A 21,823-nucleotide genomic window follows, 5' to 3' on the forward strand; every position below is an offset into this window, starting at 1 on the left:
GTCAACATGTTATAGCTTGACTTCACAGTGATACATAATGCAATCTGACTTCTCTCCCCTAGACCTCTTGAATAGGTTCAAATTGGTGGTAATTTCTGAGCTTATGTCGAGTTTTTGTTTTTGTTTTCAATCTGGTAGTTTTACCAAGTTTCATATATATACACATCTATCTTTGGTAAGATGCTAGCCTTACCATGAGCAGAGAGATAGAAATACTTATTTCTTGTAAACAATAAAGCATCTTACCTTTAATTTGATTACAGTATTTGGAATTTATTTTATAAACCTATAAAGGAACCAGAGAAATTATGTTGATGATTAATGCTTTCTGAGTTAAGTTTTAATGGTTTTCTTTGCTTGATGCTCTATCAGGTGAGAGCAGACAGACCATTCTGCAAATTGTGTTACTCCTTGAATTTGAAATTTTTCTTTTTGTATGTACTTCTTTCCAAAATACATTTTCACTGAGTCTAATCAACTTCACTAGTAGAGAAAAATCAACGAGTCATTGGTTCTTTTGTTGTTGGGGTCACTTACTACAATACCCACCTTTAACCTCTAAGTCTTCTCCTTCTTTATTTCTTTATTAAATGCTTGACTTAAAGTTATATGGCTAACAATAATAATCACATAATTATGGTACAGAAAAGCATAACATCCTCTTGAAATCTTTATGATAAGCAAAATAATACTTGTTTGAAAATACTCAGTGCCAAATCTTGCAGAAATCTGATTTCAAAAAGAGGAAATCTAAAAGGCAAAATGAGTTTCCGTAGAGATAACACTGAGAAAGCATTAGTTTCATCAAGACTGAAAGAGAAGGTTTTAAATCTTTTCTTTCATTTTATTTCACTTTGTTTTGTTTTTCTGAATTTTTTAATTTAAATAATTATCTAGGTATCTCCTCTTATATGTAATTCAAAATTTTAATGACAATTTATATTTTCTTTGGGAATATTAAATGGATCCTTTCCATAACATCTAATTATCTTTTTCAAAAAAATTTTTTGCAATCTTTTTTATTGCATTGATTTATAAAGTATTGTTTGTCATTCAAACACCATTTCCCACAATACACTTTCATTTGGAGCTCATATTTATTCTAGAAGAAGCATCCAACACTCAGTAATATAATTTGGTACCACTGAAAGTGCTTATTTGTTTTTCTCACAAAGTTGTCATTAATAAAATGATACACTGAACAAATTTTTTGAAAGATTTAAAGAGCTTCCAAATTCAAAATCTTGCATACAGTTCAGTAAGAATCACTATAAAAATATGGAAACTACTGAAGATTACAAAGGAAAGACGCAATGTAGAAAGATAAGTGTATCACTTTTGTAATATACCATACATAGTATTAGGAGATTAATTTAGGCTGATAAACAAGCCACATTTTTTGCCACACATCTGAAAGCTGGTTTTGTTTATAAAGAGGAATTACACTATCTGGAGCACTGCTTCCTTGGTTTTCCATAAGAGTGAATATTTTTCTTGATAGACATTGCATTCTGACATAGACATTCTTATTCAGAACGGGTATGTTCTCTCCTCATTCAGGAAGTTGGTGGGTTTTCAGCATGTGAATATTGACTGGGTTTCCTTCTCTCATTTTTGACTTACTGCTTTTCTTCTTCCACAGCAGTCAGTCAGTAAGGACAAGTCCCAGGATTTCAGACTTGGCTCACAATCAGTGACACAGTAAGCAACTTTTCCTTCTAAATAATGTGTAGTAATAAATAATTAAGGTTTGTGTTTGTTTTTTGTTATTGTTTTTAGGATAATTTCTCCATTTCCTTTTTTCCTAGCATATGATCATACTACAAGTTAAAGTTCAGGTAATTGATTTTTAAATGAATTTAACTAGTTTACACTAAAGAAAATGTTTTAATGATTGGACCTTGAGAATGTGTATTATTTCAAGGCCATAATAATTGACATTAAATAATATCACACTAAACTTTCAAGGACATTTTGTTATTTACTTTTGTTTAAGTAACATATTGAAATAACTTCAACTGAAAACAAGTGATGTGGTAAAATGAAATTTCTATATTGAGGCATTAAAGAAAAATGCTAGTACTCAAATCATCCATCATTGTATATGTTCTCTAACTGCTTAACATATTTGAGTAATTTATTTTAAGGTATTTATCTTAAAAGATCTTAAAAGATCTGTCAGAAGGCTTTATATATATATTTTTTTTTTTGAAACTTACCATGTAACAATGTATAAAAAAGAAAACCTATCTAAAAAAATGTTTACATAAAAACCTCCCCAACAGATTAAATGGGGTAACGAATACTAAGTGCTGTACTGACCCTAAGACCCTAAGAAATATTTAATAAATAGTAGTATTAAAAATTAAAAAAAAAAACCTCCCCAACATATTTCTCAATTTTTATCATTTCAGATTACCTTTTGGACCTAATATTAAGCCCGGACTTCACATTCATACTATATTAATAGCAAAATAAAACAGGAATGTAACAACTCTGATGTACCCTCCCACCCCACCCCACTATGTGCACACACAATCTCTGCTGAATTTCCTGCAGAAAAACATTAGTTCAAATTAACCCTGCTATATGCTTTGAGACTTTGAAGAATAATTTGTCTCGTCTTCAAAGATTCTGATTCAGATTACAGTAATTTACAAAATCATCAAAGCCATGCAGTTTTTCACAAGACAGTATTTCATTCTACAGATGCAAGATGTGAAATTTTTTTTAAGAGAGAATTTTTTAATATTTATTTTTTAGCTTTCGGTAGACACAACATCTTTATTTTTATGTGGTGCTGAGGATCGAACCCAGCGCCCCTCGCATGCCAGGCAAGTGCGTTACTGCTTGAGCCACATCCCCAGCCCCAAGATGTGAAATTTTTAAATGGATTTTTAAAAAATCACAAAATTATAACCTAGATGATACCTTAGAAATTCTTTCTATAACCCTTCTGTCTTTATAGTAGATAAAACTGGTTTTATAGTGGAGTAAACTTGTGCACATTTCAAAGCGCACACTTAGTCAGACCCTGGATCAAGACCTAAATCTCCTGATTCCCAGACTACTTGGGGTTTTTTGTTTGTCTCTTCTTTAACTGGACTCAGTATCCACAAGTTACTTAGTAAGGTATCATTTTTTAGGGGTTTTGTGGGGGTTTGTTGTTGTTGAGAGATAAGATTTATTGATAATTATTTATTTGGCCTGTGAAGCTTCAGAGTACATTCACCCATGTTTTCATATTTGATCCTCACAACATCCCTGGGAAAGAGGCCAAACCATATTTGGCCCCCATTGTACCAATAGAGAAACAAGATCTGAAAGGCTACAGTGAGGGTTCCTGTTTGTGGTATGTGGCAGATCCAGTACCAGAACACAGGTCCTCTTAATTCCAGTCTGCTCTTCTTTCTATGCTCTCCCTCCACCTGTCCCACAATACAAACACATACCCAGGTCTTTCAGGTTTTTGTTTTGATCTGCCATGTATGTTTTCAGTTCCAAGCTCTGAAAATTTAAATTTTACATAATACTAGATAGTAAAATCTCTGACCCTAAGAAGTTTATACCCAATGACAAATTACACATATATAAAGTAAACTGATAGAAGAAGGACTGTTTCAGTAACCAAATCAATGACCATATTAGTACATTAGAGGAACAATATTCTGTCTTTGAACATGTTTTATAACATTTTTTAGAACTTGGACTGGGAATGTAGTTCACTTTTTATTAAATATATAAATGAAACAATGTCTTTTACACATACAACTCTGACCACTCTGAGTAGCTATTCTCAGGTGATACACAGATCCACACCATGCCCTCCAAATTAAAGCTCAGAGACATCTCAGTTTTTAAAGGCTATCAGGATAGCTTAGCTTCTCTCTTTTTTTTAATGTATTTTTTGTTGTTGTTGTAGATGGACACAATACCTTTATTTTTAGCTTAGCTTTTCTTTTTGCATAGAACTCACTTAAGAACTTTTTGAAATTTTTTAGTTTCATAAGAAGGTCAAATATGTCCTTTAGATAAACAAGTCTTTGGGCCTTCCCCATACTTATAATTTCCTAGAAGTAAGACTTAATTAAGATAGATTTCTAATGAGTTGAAAACTGTAGTCAAGTTGATGATAGAAAACTATAACCCAGAATGTATAAAGAAGTCATTTCTTTAATGTACCTAAAATGAGTCCATTGTACCCAAGTAAATGGACAAGGGCTAAATTTTTATTTGTTTCTTATCTTGCTTATTCTTTGGGTGGGGGAGGAGGATGGCAGTCAATTCCATGTACACATTTATCTGCATTTTAACAAAGCCACACTTTATTTTTAGATATCAAGAAGAAACTTTTATAGGTTAATTTTCTGGAAAGTCTTTCATTTCCACCATTTATACCACATGCAGGTTCTTCATTTATTAACTGGTGCCCAAGTTGGAGTTTGTAATGAAACTTCTATAAATAGTTATAATCCTTATTAAGTAATACTAGTATTCTCTAGCTATTCACATATTGTATATTGAGTTTTGTTGGGTTTTGGTTTTCTGGTTTTTAACATTAGAAGGCTTTATGCCATTAAAAGCTTTGGTCAGAGAGATTAATTCAGATAGTCAATCATTATTAAAGTCCTTTATTTTTAAACACTCAAATGCCAACTGAATGAATGAAATATAGCACAGCCATTAGTGCCAAGTATTCTATCACCCCTCCACTGCATATATTTGTCCATCTTTATAATATTCCTCCTCTACTAGGCTAATTTCTTTTTTTCTTCATAAGTATGCCACTTGCAACTTTTCTAAGTTGTTTATTATTCAATTTTCAGCCTTTATCCTGCTCACTGCCCTCTATTTCTGAAATCAAAACCATCCATTGTAACATGTGACACCATAGTATACTCAGCACTGAGCTTGGTACATTGAGAGATATAAAAAAGTATTCACACGTTAGATGAGGAAATAGAAATAAGCATTTTGAAGGAAACAAACTATACAGTTGGGTGCAAAATGGTGTGAAACGTGTTGTAATTACAGGAAGAGAGAAGTCAAGTAGCTTGGGAAGGCCTCTGTAGGGAGTAAGGCTTAAATTGAGCTTTGACTTAATAGGGCTTTTGCATGTGATACAAGAAGGAAGCAGGTATTTCAGACTGAAGAAGCAAATCACAGTAAAGATAGGGGAAGCTAGTAAGGGAAGAGTAGAAGGAGAATTGCTAATTGGTGGTTTGGGATTGGGGATTTGCAATAGAAGAAAAATCAAGCTAAAGATTATGGCTCTCAAAGAATGCAGTATGAAGGAGTTTGGAGAGCCACAGATGATTGGAAGGTGGGACTAGGAGATATATTTTACTGTGTTTGCCCAGCATTTTACATGAGCCTGAGCAAACATAAGGAATTTGGTCTTGTTCCAGCCCTGTTTTTTTTTTTTTTTTTTTAATTTTTTGTTGTTGTAGAAGGACACAATACCTTTATTTTGTTTATTTTTATGTGGTACTGAGGATCAAACCCAGTGCCTCACACATGCTAGGCAAGCGCTCAGCCACTGAGCTACAACCCCAGCCTTTGTTCTAGACTTTGATGCTACTGCTATAAAGAGGAACAATCAGGAGCATCATTTCCAGGTAAACAGCAATGGTTCATGTGTGCGCATCAGTGCAGTGGAGGAAATGTGGATCATCTGTTTTCTGCACTAGGCATCTGTTCTCTGCACTAGGTATTGTGCTAGACACTGAAATCCATTAATAAATGATATACAGTGTGCATCTTGGAGGAGTGCTCAATGTGGCAAGGAAGACAGACTATGTGTAGTCATTTGCTAAGTAGAGATTTGCTGAGCACTACCATATCTCAATGTTCTAGGCACTAGGGACACAACAGTGAACACAAAAATCCTGGCCACAAAGAGCTAACATTTTATTTATTTATATGTAAAATAAGTTAAATGTCTATGTCAGATATGAGCTATGCTATGGAGAAATATAAATCATAGGTACAGAGAGGAAAATTGAAGCCTACAGTTTTAAATAGGAGTGACAGAGAAGGTCTCACTAAGAAAAGTGGAAGGAAAAAGGGAAATGAATGATGTGAACATGTGGAGAGCAAGTGTAAAAAGCCCTGAGGCAGGAATATACCTCGTATCATAAAGGAACAGAAAGGAAATTGCTGGAGTTTCTGGAGTAAAGTAAACAACTGGGAAAGAGTTCCTGAGATCAGGAAAGGTAGCAAGACTTTTACACTAAATGAAATAGGATGCCATTAAAAGAGGGAGTGGCTTAGAATTTAACAGGATCATTCTGTCATTTTAGGCAAATATAGGTATTAATGGACAAGTATGGAACCAGAGAGACCAGTTAAGATAATATTGAAGTTGATGCTGCCTTGAAAAAGAGGGGTAACAGTGAAGTTAGTAAGAAGAGATCAGGGGCTGGGGATGTGGCTCAAGCGGTAGCACGCTCTCCTGGCATGCGTTTGATCCTCAGCACCACATACAAACAAAGATGTTGTGTCTGCCGAAAACTAAAAAAAAAAATAAATATTAAAATTGTAAAAAAAAAAGAAGAAGAGATCAGTTTTTTTGTACACATACATATTTCTAATACTTTGAATAAAAATAATAATAGATATTCAATAAATGCATGTATTTAAAGTACAGTTTAAGTTTTGACATAGATACACACCCATAAACTATTACCACAATTAACTCTCAAGAATTCTCATATTCTTTTTATAATTTCTCCCTTCTACTTCTTCCCTTCCCTAACTTTCATTTCATTGCAATCACTAATCATTTCTTTCTCACTTTCTAGAGTTTTAAATACCACAGTTTGTTTTTCTCATTTGCCTATTCAATGGTCTTTGGATTGTTTCCAGCTTGAGGTCATTACATACAAAGCTGATATTCACATTCTTGTTTAAGTCTTTTTGTGAATACATGCTTTCAGTTTTGTTGGGTAAAATATGTAGGAATGGAACAGCTGGATCATATAATTGTTTTATGCTTAAATTTTTAATAAACTACTATATTGTTTTCCAAATATGTTTTTTAAATGATTGTACTATTTTACAGTTCTACCAATATGTATGAGAGTTCTACTTCCTCACCAATACTTGGTATAGCCAGTCTTTGTAATTTTACCCATTCTAATTTATAGATGTATCTCATTGTGGTTTGAATTTGCATATCCCTAACAACTAATGATGTTGCACATTGTTTTATGCACTTATCTTCCATATATATATATATATATATATATATATATATATATATATATATATATACACACACACATACACACAAAAAAAAAATTAGTGATATTAAAACAACTTGTCTTGGGCTGGGGATGTGGCTCAAGCGGTAGCACGCTCGCCTGGCATGCGTGCGGCCCGGGTTCGATCCTCAGCACCACATACAAACAAAGATGTTGTGTCCGCCGAGAACTGAAAAGTAAATATTAAAAAATTCTCTCTCTCTTTTAAAAAAAAACAAAACGACAACTTGTCTTTTCTTTTTCTTGCTGATTGTACTGATTAAATTCTAGTATGACATTGACTAGAAATGATAAGAGTACACATTCTTGTCTTGTTCCTGATCTTATGGAAATTGAGTAGGAAAAGCATTCAGTCTCATCATTAAAGGATAATGTTGTCATGTCTTTTATAAATACCTTTTATCAAGTAGTTTTCTTTATTTATTAGTTTGTTGGCAGTCTTTAGCAGGAACAGATGTTATATTTTTGTCAAATGCTTATTCTGCATCTGTTAAGTATAGTCTGCCCACTGTACCCATTTTTGTATCTGCTGATTCCATGTCTGTTGGATTCAGTCATCCACAGATCAAAAATATTTGAGCGAAAAAATTATAACTGTACTGGAAATGTATAGACTATTTTCTTCTCATTATTCCCTATACAACATAGTATAAGGACTGCATAGCATTTACATTGTAATAGTTGCTATAAATAATCTAGAGATGGTTTAAAGTGGGATGTGCATAGGTTATATGCAAATATCATCATTTTATATAAGGGACTTTAGCATTTGCAGATCCCATTTGAGATTTGGACAGCTATAATCATATGATTTTTTTAAATTTGTTAATATAGTGAAATACATTAATTTTTCCAAACACTGATAACCAATCTTTCATTTGTGGGACAAATTCTACTCAATAGTGGTATGTTATCCTTTTTATGAATTGTTGGATTGATTTGCTAAAATTTTATTTAGAATTACATGCATTTTGTTCATGAGAAATGGAGATCTGCAGTTTTCTTGTAATGTCTTAGTCTACTTTTGGTGACAGGATAATACTGGCCTCCTGGAATGAATTGGAAAGAATTCCCAGTTTTTCAGTTTTATGGAAGAATTTGTGTAGATTTAGTATTACTTCTTCTTTACTAATATTTTCTATTTAATATGACATTTTTCTCATACTTTCATTTCATTCTTTAGAAATGATTTGCTTTAGTTCTTTGAAAATTTTAGGTTTTACTCCTGTATAGCCAATGTCTGGGCTTTCTCAGGGAGAGTTTCTGTTCATTGCTAGTGGGGATAGGCACTTTTCCTTGAGTGCATGTGCTTGTTAGTACTCTGCTGAGTACATGAGGAGGAACCTTTGCAGATCTTCAGTTTCTCTCACCATGACGTTCTCTCTCTCTCTCTCCTTTTCTGTCATTCTGTGAACTCTAGCCAACTTGAACTCCCCAGAGTCTCACCTATCATTCAGGGAGTCTCCTTCCTAGGGCATTACCTGGAAATTCTCAAGACACCAAGCTATATGCTTTTCATACTCATTTTCCTTCTCTTGAGGATCATTGTCCTTAATTGCTTGTGAGTCAATGTCTTGAAAATTATTGTTTCTTATATTTTGATTAGTTTTTAATGTTGTTGTTTTAGGTGAAAGATGAATCTGGTCCCTGTTCCTCCATTTGGGCTTTCAGCAAAAGGCCAAATGTTGTATGTTTTTTTCAAGGCAGCTGTGTGATTGATTGGGGGAGATGAAAGGAGAATAGGGTTACTACCATCTGATTTTATTCTGTGGTTAGGTAAAATGAAAAATGGATGGCAGCTTTTTAAGCCTCTATGACCATATACAGATGGGGTGAACAAGAAAAGAACAACGTAGAAATCAGAAAGATAGCAAGAACTAAGACACAAAAATGTAGAAGATCACGGCACACCCTCAGGCCAGCAAATGTATGCACCTAGAACATATATAGACCAGAAGCAGGGCTGTAAGCCAGATATAATCCTGATATCTTTAGTTGAGTCCTTGTGTGTTTGTGTGTGTGTGTAACTTTATCATTCTTCCAAATATAGAAAGTTTTTACCTGTAAGAAATGCATATTTATGACTTCCTTTGAAAATAATTCAAAATTTTAGACCACAATTCCACATTTTCTCATGACATCCATCAGCTGAAGCTGAAATAGTGGACTTTCCCCTTTAGATGGGTCATCCACTCTCCAGTTTGCCATAGTCCACTGTATTGTTATTGCTATTAGTATTGTCCTTGGCTTGCTTCCATTTTCACCTTATCATCCTGGCTTCCACAGACACTGGAGCTTTTACTTCAGAACATCATTTCCTTGGAGATAAAAGCTGAAAGTGTGAACTTCATTTGGTTTTATTCTTGTAATTTCTAACCTTTCTATTCTCACTCATCTTGACTTCATTTTAATTACTTCGTTTAAATACTACTAGTGCTGCCATAACAGAATACCACAAACTTGCAGGTGGCTTAAACAACAGAAATTTGTATGCACATAGTTATGAAGGCTAGATCAAGATATCAACAGGATTGGTTTCTAGTCTTCTCTTCCTGGCTTATAGATGGCCACCTTTGCACTGCATCTTTAGTGACCTCTTCCCTACTTCAGAGAATATGTATCTCTTCCCCTCCTTCTAAATTTATCAAGAATACATACAAGTAACAATAAATGTTGGTAAGGATGAGGGGATAAATATACACTTACAAATTGCTGATGGGACTGCAAATGGTGTAACCACTCTGGAAAGCAGTATGGAGAGTCCTCAAAAAACTTGGAATGGAACCAGCATTTGACCCAGTTAGTCCACTTCTCAGTATGAGGAGTAAAAATAGCATACTACAGTGGCGCATCCACATCAATGTTTATAGCAGCTCATTTCACAATAGCTAAGCCATGGAACCAACCTAGGTGTTCTATGATAGAAGAATGACGTTATGACATTTGCCAACAAATAGATAGATTTGGAGACTTATCATGCTAAGTTTAGTAAGCCAGTCCCAAAACCCAAAGGTGAAATGTTTTCTCTGATAGGTAGAAGCTAACCCACAATAAAGGGTGGTGGGTGAAGGAAAGAATAAAAGTGCAATAGATTAATAGACATTGGAGAATGGAAGAAAGGAAGAGAGGGAATAAACAAAGGAAAGACAGTGGAATGAATCTGACATACTTTTCCCGTGTACATATATGAAAACAACACAGTGAATCCCACCATGATGTACATCCATAAGAATAGAACTCTAACTAGAATAAGATATATTCCATGCTTGTATAATTATATCAAAATAAATTCTGCTGTCTTATATAACTAAAAAGAACCAATAAGAAAAAGAAAAACAATGTGCTTAAAAATCTAAATTAATTAAATTTTCAAAAGTACCCATTCAGATCTGCTGGCATAACGTGAGACAACAGATATATTCAATAATATTTCATGCTATTTATAAAAATAAAGGTGTATAATTTTGATAATACTCTGTAGTATTCCAGTAACACAGTTCTATTCCTACTTATGTAAAATCTGTTGATAGGATATGATGGCAAACCCTAACAAATGTAGTTATAGAAAAAAACTCATTTTCCAAATGTTTTGTTTGACAGATCCCCATTGTGTCTTATTTGAGAAAGGTCCAACAATGAGAAGGCATTTTTTTATTTAGTGTCAATATTTGCAGAAATCATTTAAGCATCTCATTTTTCATTGCTACGCATGTTGTAAATGATGTAGATTAAACTTTAAACATGGTTTTAAATAATTGTTTTGTGAAAAAATTTAAAAAATAAAGACCGGTTATATTGGGTTAGGACCCCACCCTCATGACCTTATTCAACCTTAATTACCTCCCTAAGAGACCCTGTTTTCATTTACAGTCACAAGAGGGGTTAGGGCTTTAACATGAATTTTGAAGAAATACAGTTTTGTCCATGAGATCCCTCCCTGTTCTGTCGAACAATTACCAGATTTTTAAATTCTTGCATCTTCTTTAAGCTCTACCTGGGTGTTTCCCATAATTCCTGGACATTCTAAAGAAAATATGTGGTCTTCTTTTTTCAGTTTCTCTTATTTCATTGTTTTTATGTTCTTTTTCCTAACATAAATTGCACCACCGCTACATATTCCCACATAGCTACAGTTACATGGTTTTATAACTTTGTGACTATTACCATTGGGTTATTTGAAAGGCTCCATTGCCATTCCACAGGTCAGGATGTTACTGCTTACATATGCACAAACTTCCTTCTCTTCTTTCTTCCATCTAAGTTGATAAAACTTTTTGAGTTTCCCAGACATCTAATGTTTTTTCAGAGAAGAGATGAAATTTGTTTTATTCTTATCCCTCATGGAGGTTAAGAAAAGAGGTAATTCTTTCTCTCTGTCTTCCGTAGATAATTTCTCTTACAGTTCTACCAACCGGTTTTCTCACTCAGATCCTCCCATTTGCCCCCCTTTTTATTCCCACTGTCACTTCACCAGATCAAAACCTTCTCTGAACTATGACAACACTTTTCTTACTGCTCCTTATCCCCTCTTTCATTCCTGTAGTTCTGAAATGGGCAAAGAACAGAGCCGTGAGGACCGAGGACACAAAACGGACTTGCAGGTGAAGAAGAATGAGCAAACAAGCCGAAAAGTCACCCTAATAGAGGTAAGAAAACCAGGAGAAGATTGTGTTGTACAGTGAATAGGGAAAAACTTAGGAAGGATATGGTCAACAATGATAAATGCCAGGAAGAGGAGAGGTGACATAAGGACTGACAAATGCCCTTTGGAATTCATAGCCCACAGTCTATTTGTGGCCTTGGAGAAGATAGTTGCGATTTTTGGTTTAGTTTTTTATTTGTTTGTTACTGGGGGTTCAACCAAAGGGCACTTAGCCACTGCGTCATGTCCCCAGCCCTTTTTTATTTATTTATTTATTTATTTATTTTGAGACAGGGTCTTGCTAAGTTGCTTAAGGCCTTGCTTACTTACTGAGGTTGTCCTTGAACTTTGGATCTTTCTGAGTCATTGGGATTACAGGCATGTGTTACCACACCCAGCTGGAGAAGATAGTTTTGATAGAGGGTCCTGGAAGCATAAATCAGGTATCCTTAGCCTCAAAGGAAAAGACTGTCAGAATAGACTTACTTTCTAAAACTCTAGACAAAGGAAAGATTGAACTAAATAGTAGGAAGCACTGAGTATAGAGAAGATTCTTATAAAGAGGAGAATGATAAGAACATTCACAAACTCAGAGAACAGTACCGCCTGAGGAGGAGCCCTTCAAGGTTTGGGAGCCTGGGCATAAACTCTGGATCTTAAGGAATTACAGAATTGCTTTCGCCTCTGAGATGGGAGAGTGGAGAAATGTGTTTGAATGTGTACTGGTAGGGAGTACTTGGGAATAGTCCTATCAGGAGGCTTTATTTTCTCTTTAGGAAGAAGAGAAATTAGTCTTCCTGGGCTCAGTGGCCCATGCCTATAATCCCAGCAATTTAGAAGGTTAAAGCAGGAGAAGCACAGTTTTGAGTCCAACCTGGGCAATTTAGCCTGGCCCTAAGCAATTTAGTGAGGCCACCTTAAAATAAAAAATGAAGACGGCTTAGGATGTAGCTCAGTGGTAAAGTACTCCAGTTTCAATCCCCTCTAACAACAACAACAAAAAAAAAAAATCGGTCTGTTGAAAATGGAATGTTACAGCTCTCTATTCATGTTCACATGTATGATTTTTTTCCCTTTCCTAAAACTGGATTCATATTTTCCATATGGATTCTTTTTTTCTCTCTCTCTTTTTGTATATGTATGGTACTGGAGATTGAACATATCTACTCGGTTTTCCATATGGATTCTAATCACTGAGCCATATCCCCAGCCCTTTTTTTTTTATTATTATTTTGAGACAGAGTCTCACTAAGTTATCCAGGCTAGCCTCAAATCCTGATCCTCTTGACTCAGCCTCCTGAGTAGCTGGCAGCAATCAGCTCAACTCCATAAACTATCTTTAAATTTCATTTGTAGTCTCCATATGACCATAATCCCAGCTACCCAGGAGGCTAAGGCAGGAGAATCTGAAGTTCACGGACAGCCTGGGCAACTTAGCAAGACCCTATCTCAAAAAATAAAAAAGGCTGAGGATGTTGCTTGGTGGTCTAGCACCCCTGGACTCAAAATATTATAATTGTAAAAAAAATAAAATCTAATTGTACAGGAAGCATATAGAGGAATAATTGTGTAATTATGGGTTAAGGAGTAATTCTTTAACATTTATGCCAGAATTAGACAATGTTGAGATGGGTCCTCACTCTGTTTCAGAGGTAGGCCTCAAAAATCCTCGAGGTAAGTGATCATCCTGCTTCAGCTTCTTAAGTAGGTAGGACTATGGACATATGCCTCTCTCCCCAGCTAAGACACATTTTTAAGCTGATTTTTAAGTTTAAGTAATAGGAACTTTAAAATTAGGCATTTTAAAAAGAAAAAAGGCCATAAATGTTTAAATAAGCAATACCTTGAATGGAGAAGAATTCTACCTAAAAGATTCATACCCATAACACACAGAAAGCTCTAAGATACTAAGGAAAAGAAATGCATCCATAGAAAAATTGTCAAAGGATGTATTTAGGACAAAGGAATACGTGGCAATAAACATGAAAAATGTTTACATTCTAGTGAGAAAATTTATTGGAAATTAAAACAATAAAAATATATTTTTCCCCTCACAAAATGATGATTCAAAACTTAGAATTTAGTAGTGATGAAAATATGGGAGAGTGGGTATCCTTTTGCACTATTAGTAATAGGATGAGATTGACTTGTTCTTTGTGAAGGATAGATGATTCTTCTTTTTTTAATACTTTTTTTTTTAGTTGTAGATGGACACAGTACCTTAATTTTATTTATTTATTTTTATGTGGTGCTAAGGATCAAACCCAGGGCCTCACACATGCTAGGTAAGCACTCTACTGCTGAGCCCCAGCCCCTGTTATGTTTTTTAATAAAAAGTTTTCAAAATTTATATGTAGCCAGGCACAGTACTTAATGCCTGTGGTCCCAAATTACTGGGGAAACTGAGGCAGGAAGATCATTTGAGGGCAGCCTGCTCAACCATAGCATGACTCCATCTCAAAACAAACAAAAAGTTTATGTACTTTAACCTGACAGTTTTACTTAAAGGAGTCTACTATAGGAAGATACTCAAGTACCAATGGAAAGATTTGGTTAAAGGTGATAAAAATCAGAAAAGATATTTTTAAAACAGAAGGAAAAAAACTCAACTTTCATGAATAAAGGGTCAATTAAATTATAATATGTTTAAATGTTAGAGACCATAACACACACTTTTTTTCCCAGCACCTACCATGGTGTCTGGCCACAGAAGCACACCTTTGGGGAATATGATGAGTATAATAAGATTTTTAAGTTTAAAAGATGAATATAAAATAGTTTTTATATGTTATATACATTGTAAGACTGGAAGAAGTCGCACCACAAGACACAGATCACCAAAGAGGTTTCCGCTTTATTACAAAAGGCTGTGTGTTTATATAGGTCTAAGGAGAGGTAGCAGGGGCTGAGGTAGATAACAGGTCGCCCATTTATTGGCAAGCTCTTCCATATGTCAGTTCCGGAGCCCAAGAAGTTAATTCTAATTGGGGCTAAGGCTTCCTACCAGCAGGGTTTGAACATTAGCGCCTGCAGGAACGTTTCGCACCAGCGAAAAAAACAAAGAGGGAAAGAGGGTCGTTAGACGCCATGTTGGGGTTTTTTTCTGGGGTGCTGCCACCGTTATATGTTTTCCCAGCATACATAAAATACTGAAAAATATACATCAAAAGATGTTAGTTCTCTGAGTAGTGAGATTGTGGTGATTTCTTTTACATTTATGTATTTTCTTATTTTTCTCTCATGTATACATACTAGTTGATCATTTCTTTGAAAATGAAAGTAATTTCAGAAATTCTTTAATGCAGTCTCTTCTTTCTACACTTAAGATACCAAAGTCTCAGTCACAAGCACTAGTACCTTAACTAGAATAAGGTCTCTTGGCTCCAAGTTCAGGGTGATTTGTTTGTCTGTTATCTCTGATTAGACTGCAGGTGGTCACAGTGCTATGGGCAAAGGCCTTAACACACTCACACTTTTTTTTCTCAGTACCTACCATGGTGTCTGGCCATAGAAGCACACCTTCGGGGGATATATATTGTAATGAATTTCTTATGGGATAGGGCCCAGGATTGTTCTGAATCTTATTTTTTACACTTCACACACACACACAAAAAAAAAAAAAAAAAAAAACCTAGTTTCATATTCATTTTCATAGTCTTGCTACATAGATTTCCTTTTTCTTTTCATCTGAAGTGCCTTTTAAAATGCCTTGCTTTGTTAACTCTCTTCCTTTGTTAGTTGTAGTACTTTGTGCCTCAGAGAAGGGAGGGACCTGGATTTTTCATGTTGTTTAGGTCAGATGATCTCTCTACCATCTTAAGCAAACCCCTGCTATCTCTCAGCTGGAAGGTGGCTGTGCTGTCAGCAGATGTCATGCCAAGCACCACTCTTGATTTTCAGTGGTCAGAGGTGCACACTTGACCATCTCTGCTCTTTTTCCTTTATCCTGTCCCTTTTCTTCCTCTCATGGACAGTCTTTGTCATTCTCTATCCAATGTGTTTGTTCCTCTTCTTAGTCTAAATCATTTCTCTTAAAGATGTTTCCTTTGCTGCCTACTTCAGCTTTTTCTGCTGAAATTTCTTTTTGGTTCCCCTTCCTGAGGGTCCTCCTGGCTTCTTTGTTTATTTCTCACCGTGCAGTCTTCACCTGATTCATTTAACTTGTCCTACATCTTCTGCACCTGCAGGATCCATCTCACTAATTTCCAGCTGTTCGTCTCCCCTTGTCTCCCCTTCTCTTTTCTGTTTTTCTTCTTCTTTTTTCTCCTACCATTACCATGAACTCCTCATTTTGTTTTGTGACAGTCTTCCTCTAAGATCCTTTTATCTTCCTCTGTCCTTTGCGAAAGTTTTTAGGGTCTCTGTGTAACTTGTGCCCTGCACTAATTTGAGCTTTTGCTACTTTTTTTTCCATTTTTATCAGACCCTAACTTGGGGCAAGTTTCACAAACTTTTCCTTAATATATATGAAAAGGGAAATATATGATACATTTTGGCCCCTAGTGATTTTGTATCTTGTCATGCCATATCTGTACCTTTTTATACTTAGCTTCAGATGCTTTTATGAGCTTCTCTTGAACATATTTTTGGGCTTCCATATGTAATACAAGCTCTATAGCTCCATTTAACAAAGTTAAAATCAGGAAACTTGTGCTGATAAATAATTTTTTTCTCTTTATATAAATTTTTCTTGGATACAAAAAAAAATAAATCACCATTTACATAAGACTGGACTTGTTCCTAAAAGCACAGATGTTCACTGACCTGCCTGAGCCCCAGGGAGAGCACTTAGGGAATGGTTCGCTCTGCCTTTTCTTACACATGTGCCAGCCATGGCCTTTCCCAGGAATGTTCAATGGAGTTCAGTCACCTTCACCATCTTACCCTCTTTCCAAGCTTCAGCTAGGTTCTTTCTAAAGGGCATCAAGTTATGGCCTCTCTGCTTAGAGGAAAGACAGATGTTCCATAGTGCTGTATGGTTAATTACATTAAAAAGTTCAGGTTCAGCCCACTCACTTACTGTGCCTTACTTGTAGAGCACCTACCATGTGATCCCTAAGGAAGCAGCCTCTTGTCTCATCTGCATACTGGTTCTTGATTTTATTAATGGTATAATTTGTTTTATAACAAAGCTGCCTTAGGTCAAAAATGAAATCAGTTTTTAAATTAATTTTGAAAAATAGTAACTAACTCAATTATAAAAGTAGACACAGCCATAGACTAAATGAAAGCATGCTATTAATGAAGCGGTCTGTGTCTTTGCTAATCACTAACACTGAAGTAACATCCATGATGATTTTTTTTCCTCATTGAAGGAAGAACTTTACATACTCTAATTGCCTGCCCTTAACTTCTGAAAGTTACCCAGAGTTTGTATTTCTTCCAGTCTCTAGATGAGAAGTTTCTTTTCGCTTATCTTCTCAATGCTTAAACAAGCCTTAAATTGTTAATGACACAATGAAACAGTATGTTAGAGAGACAAGCTATAAGCTAGGTAACTAATATTTTCATTTTATTTGGTTGTGTGTGTGTGTGTTGTACAATGTCTTTTTCTTACTTGTGCTGTTGCCTGGGTACACTAACATATGTTGTGACCAAAGACACATTTAGTACTTTTTGTGTACTTTTCTCCTTAGTAAAGAGATGAAGAAGAATGAAGACACAACCAAATACACAGAAATGAAATGACAAATTAAATCAAGTGGAATTCTTCTTTAGAGATCAGATTTTCAGATAAAAAGGAAGAAAGGAAGAATCCACTACTTCTTATCCTTATGAAAAATCAGAAGAGAGGTGGGTGGAGAAATCAATGTGGTCTTTGAGCTAATTGTTACAGACTATTGTTGTAATTGTTGTTGGTCAAAGTATTAGTACTTGTATTATCAGTAACTACATCAAAATTGCATTACTACTGTTGGAAAACCAATAAAGAAAAAAATGTAATTGCTATGCAGCAAACGTGAATAAAAAGTGTTTGCATTGTTAGAATATCCATTAAGTAATCATTCAATATTATTGTATCTGTATTGTGGTTATATGTGTGATGTTATGCTCAGAATATGAAGTATCTGCTTTCAAAACTAACTTTATTTAAAAGAAAAGCAGCTTCAGAATATTGTGTGTTCAAAATGGTCCTAGTAACAAAGGCATTAAAAGGAAGTCTGCTTTTTAGAATTAAACATTTGTGTTTCTTTTCAGTGAATCGTATATGTAACTTGATACACCTAATCTAAAAGTGATTTTGGGCTGGACTGACAACAGTGTTCTAAATTTTTTTATTTTTTAAAAAAGGCAGTTCATATTTAAGAATATAAGTAATTTATATATTTATATTATTTGTTATTTATTTTTAATATTTGTTTTTTAATTATTATATTGCATTATTTATTTTTTAGTTCCACTATAACAGTGTCATTACTATATGACTATATTTTTTGAAGTTTGGTATAATAGGAAAATTCATTTTTTTGTTCTTGACTCTTCTTTCTCAATTATATGCTGTCTATCAATAAAATATTAAGCCCCAATAAGATCAAAACTAATATAAAACTTATTTACCAAATTAGACAATTGATTCCATTAAAATAAGAAGTGAGAAAAAGTGCTGGGCATTGAGGTGTAAATTTTGCCCAGATGTATACTCAGTGTGAAATTTCTAGTAAAAATATATTTGGCTCTATCCCTGCACATGTTGTAGAAGCATAAAAATTGGTAAACATGACCCTGCTGTGAGACTTCTTTTTTTTTTTTTTTTTTTTTGAGAAAAAAATTAAAAGATGTGTTTTAAAAGAGCAGCACTGATGCCAGCTGAAGCCCTCAGCAGTCAACACAGAGGTCTGTTCTGGTCGTGCCAAACTTTCGTTGTTCTGGACGCATACAGCTGGGCCTGGGCAACTTGAGTCACCCTTGTACAAGCTTGTTTTTTTCTGTCTTGTGAATGCACTTGATAATTTAAAAATAAAGATGTTTGTCTCTCTGCAGTTTCAGCTCATGATTTTGAGATGTGCATTGATTCTCTGATTTTGGTTTTCAATTAATTAAAGATTATTTCAACAGGTAGTAGAATTACTTTAAATCAAGACAAATGAAAAAATATATCAGGGGAAGTGAAGCATTTGTTAATATCTTGGTGTTCACGTGAAAAAAAAAAAACGAATTAAAACTAACAGATGAGACAACAAATTGGTTCTACTCAATGACCAGTCCTTTTCTACTTTGTCCTGCTGATGATAGAAGATTATCACTATATTTATGAATAGAATAGTTTATTAAGACATCTTTTTATATCCTCTGAGATGAGATGGGGTATAGGAGATAACAGTAATATCCAGATTTTAGTCCCACAGTAGATGAGACACCAGAATCTATTTTGTGATTTATGACACTATACATTTTCTTAGTAACTAATTGGCTTCCTTTATTCTGAAATTATTCAGTTTTATCCCATTTCATCTCTTTTCTGTAAGCAACAGTTTTCCATTATTTTCTATATCTAAGTAATTTTCAACCATTCATATGAATGTATTCCCTAACTATTGATTCAAATTTATCTTGAAAATATTAAGGTTTTTTCAGTATCAAAAATTAAACTGTAAAGAAAACTTGTAAAGCTAGAATAAAAATTGTTTTCAAAAAGTTTAAAACATAAACTATTTTACACCACAAATGCAAATTTATATTTAAAATGCACACTTTAAATCAAATTAATAGTTAACACTTGATATTTTTAAAATCTTTTGCAGGATTTCTGTCACATAAAAGCAAATACTTAACCTTAATTTTATGCATAAGTTATGGAAATTTTTTATTAAAGGAAGACATTTTTCCTTTTAGGAAATTTAGTAAGATTATATCTGCAAAATAACTTTTTGTTATAGCTTTATATGACATGTCACTTTAAATTTTTAAACCACAAATATTCATAAAGTAAAAAAAGTTTAAAAACTATAACAAAAATTAGTGACCTTATACTTTTATATATATAAATTGTTTTCATCTGAGGGCCATATATATATATATATATATATATATATATATATATATATATAAGTTATGGACGTATTTTTAAACAATCTAGATTTTAAGTTCTGTGTATATCAATTTTTACTTAATTGAAATTAACTGTAGAAAATAGTCCCGAAATCTTCACTTTGCTTTTGCACACAGTCTCATGTACAGTACTCTTCACGTCAAATCTGTGAAGTAAATAAAATCTTCCTTAATCTGCAAATAAGGAAACCAAGGCCCTGAAGGTTAAGTAGCTTATCCAAGTGCTCATGGTCTGTAAATATCATTGCCAGCTATAAATGCAGGTTTATCAGACTCCACTGGAGATTTCTGAAGCACTGGATCTTAGTTACTGTGGATAGCAAAGCCAGTAAATGCTTGTCATTGGTGACTACTGCATTCACAAGAGTAACTAAAAAAATTAATCCACTCAGAGACTAGAAAGAAACATCTAATACGTTTGTAATGCAACAATGACCTAAAAAAAGGAAGTATGTCTGAGTAAAAAATTGTTTTTTAGACTGATCATTTGTTTATCTCATAATTATTTTGATGTCTTTATTCCATAATATAGTTCTTGTGTCTTAAGAAATAGTTTCTATAGAATCAAACTAATTACATGTACAGTAACACTTTTTTCAAAAAACAGAAAAGGCGCCATTCCTGTCATATAAGAGATAATAAAAACATCAAGAAGCATGTCAATCAAAAGGCTGTGTTGACTGGAGAACTCCATCTATGGATGGACCCAATTATCTGCAAGAGAATTGAACGTCAGCATCATTTAGGCCTAACAATGGGCTAACTGGGCAGACGCAGACAGCTACTCTCTGCGTAGACCCGGGAAGCAAACTTGGTAATGAGGCACTTCATTCATCATATCCTTCTGCTCTAATTATTAAGGTGAATAGGAAATACTTTAAGCTAAGGCGGGAACTGGATAACATAAAAACATTTGTTTTGTAAACACAAAGAATGCTATTTTTCTAATGATCCCCTTCAAATCTACATTAAACATATGTTGTAAGCTCCCTGTCTTCTAAAGTTGCTCTTCTAACACCTCCAGTTCATACTGGTTATGGATGAGTTCTGTCTCAAAAAGTTGGGGGAGCTAGTACTGTTAAGAATCTACAATTTTTTTTTTCTCCAGTCTGGGGAAAAAAAAGTGGGGGGAGTTCTGTATGTACCACATCATACATAGCTCATGTTCTCCCTTTTTCACTTAGATCAAAATGGTCTAACTATGTACTTCAGCCTAATTTCTAAAAGTAATAAACAATCTGATACATATTTACTGGAGTACATATCTTCTTAAATCATCACTGGAGTCTTGTTAAGAATGATGAAACAATAAAACAAGAATATTTAAGATTGGTCTATACAACATTTATATACATAAACTCATTTGTTGCCAAAGGATGGTTCTTTAAAATTGTTTGGGATAGAGATGCTTACTGAAAATAATAAAAGCACAAAAAGAGGGAAAAGCAAGAATTTGCCAGAGCAAAAAAGCAACTGACACTTGCAAAAATTGTCATGAGACTAAAAGAAGGTTCCCAGGAGAAAAGCTTGGTAAGATTCAGTTTGGTTTTTCAGCTGAGAAATATTGTTTTTCCTATTAAATTTGTTCACAAGACCATTGTATATAAATGTTCCGCATACTTTTTTCTGAGCTAAAATTCTCTTAATTTAAGATAAATGAAAGATAGTCAAGTGTGATAATGTTTTTAAGCAGCCCTGCCTGTTACATCGAAGTTAATGTTCAGAAGTATCTGCAGATGCTACTTTTAGCAACTAAATATTTCCATGGTGGTAAAGAGATATCAGTAAAATCTATGTACTTTAAGAACATCACATTCTTATTATACTTATCATGTGTGCAGGCAGACTGCATAATAAACTAGTCTAT

General features: G+C 34.1%; 1 protein-coding gene across 1 annotated transcript in view; it reads left to right on the forward strand.

The window, feature by feature from the left end:
* The window catches only part of LOC144364801 (jouberin-like), a 64,851-nt gene extending 45,964 nt beyond the window's left edge, over nucleotides 1-18,887 (forward strand). The window contains exons 5-7 of the mRNA XM_078018502.1: nucleotides 1,643-1,701; nucleotides 11,809-11,911; nucleotides 17,544-18,887. Of these exons, the coding sequence (XP_077874628.1) occupies nucleotides 1,643-1,701; nucleotides 11,809-11,911; nucleotides 17,544-17,546 (165 nt within the window). The 3' untranslated portion in view covers nucleotides 17,547-18,887. The remainder of the gene's footprint in view (nucleotides 1-1,642; nucleotides 1,702-11,808; nucleotides 11,912-17,543) is intronic.
* Nucleotides 18,888-21,823: the final 2,936 nt, after the last annotated feature.

The sequence above is a fragment of the Ictidomys tridecemlineatus genome, chromosome 8 (genome assembly GCF_052094955.1).
Source record: "Ictidomys tridecemlineatus isolate mIctTri1 chromosome 8, mIctTri1.hap1, whole genome shotgun sequence".
Lineage (NCBI taxonomy): Eukaryota > Metazoa > Chordata > Mammalia > Rodentia > Sciuridae > Ictidomys > Ictidomys tridecemlineatus.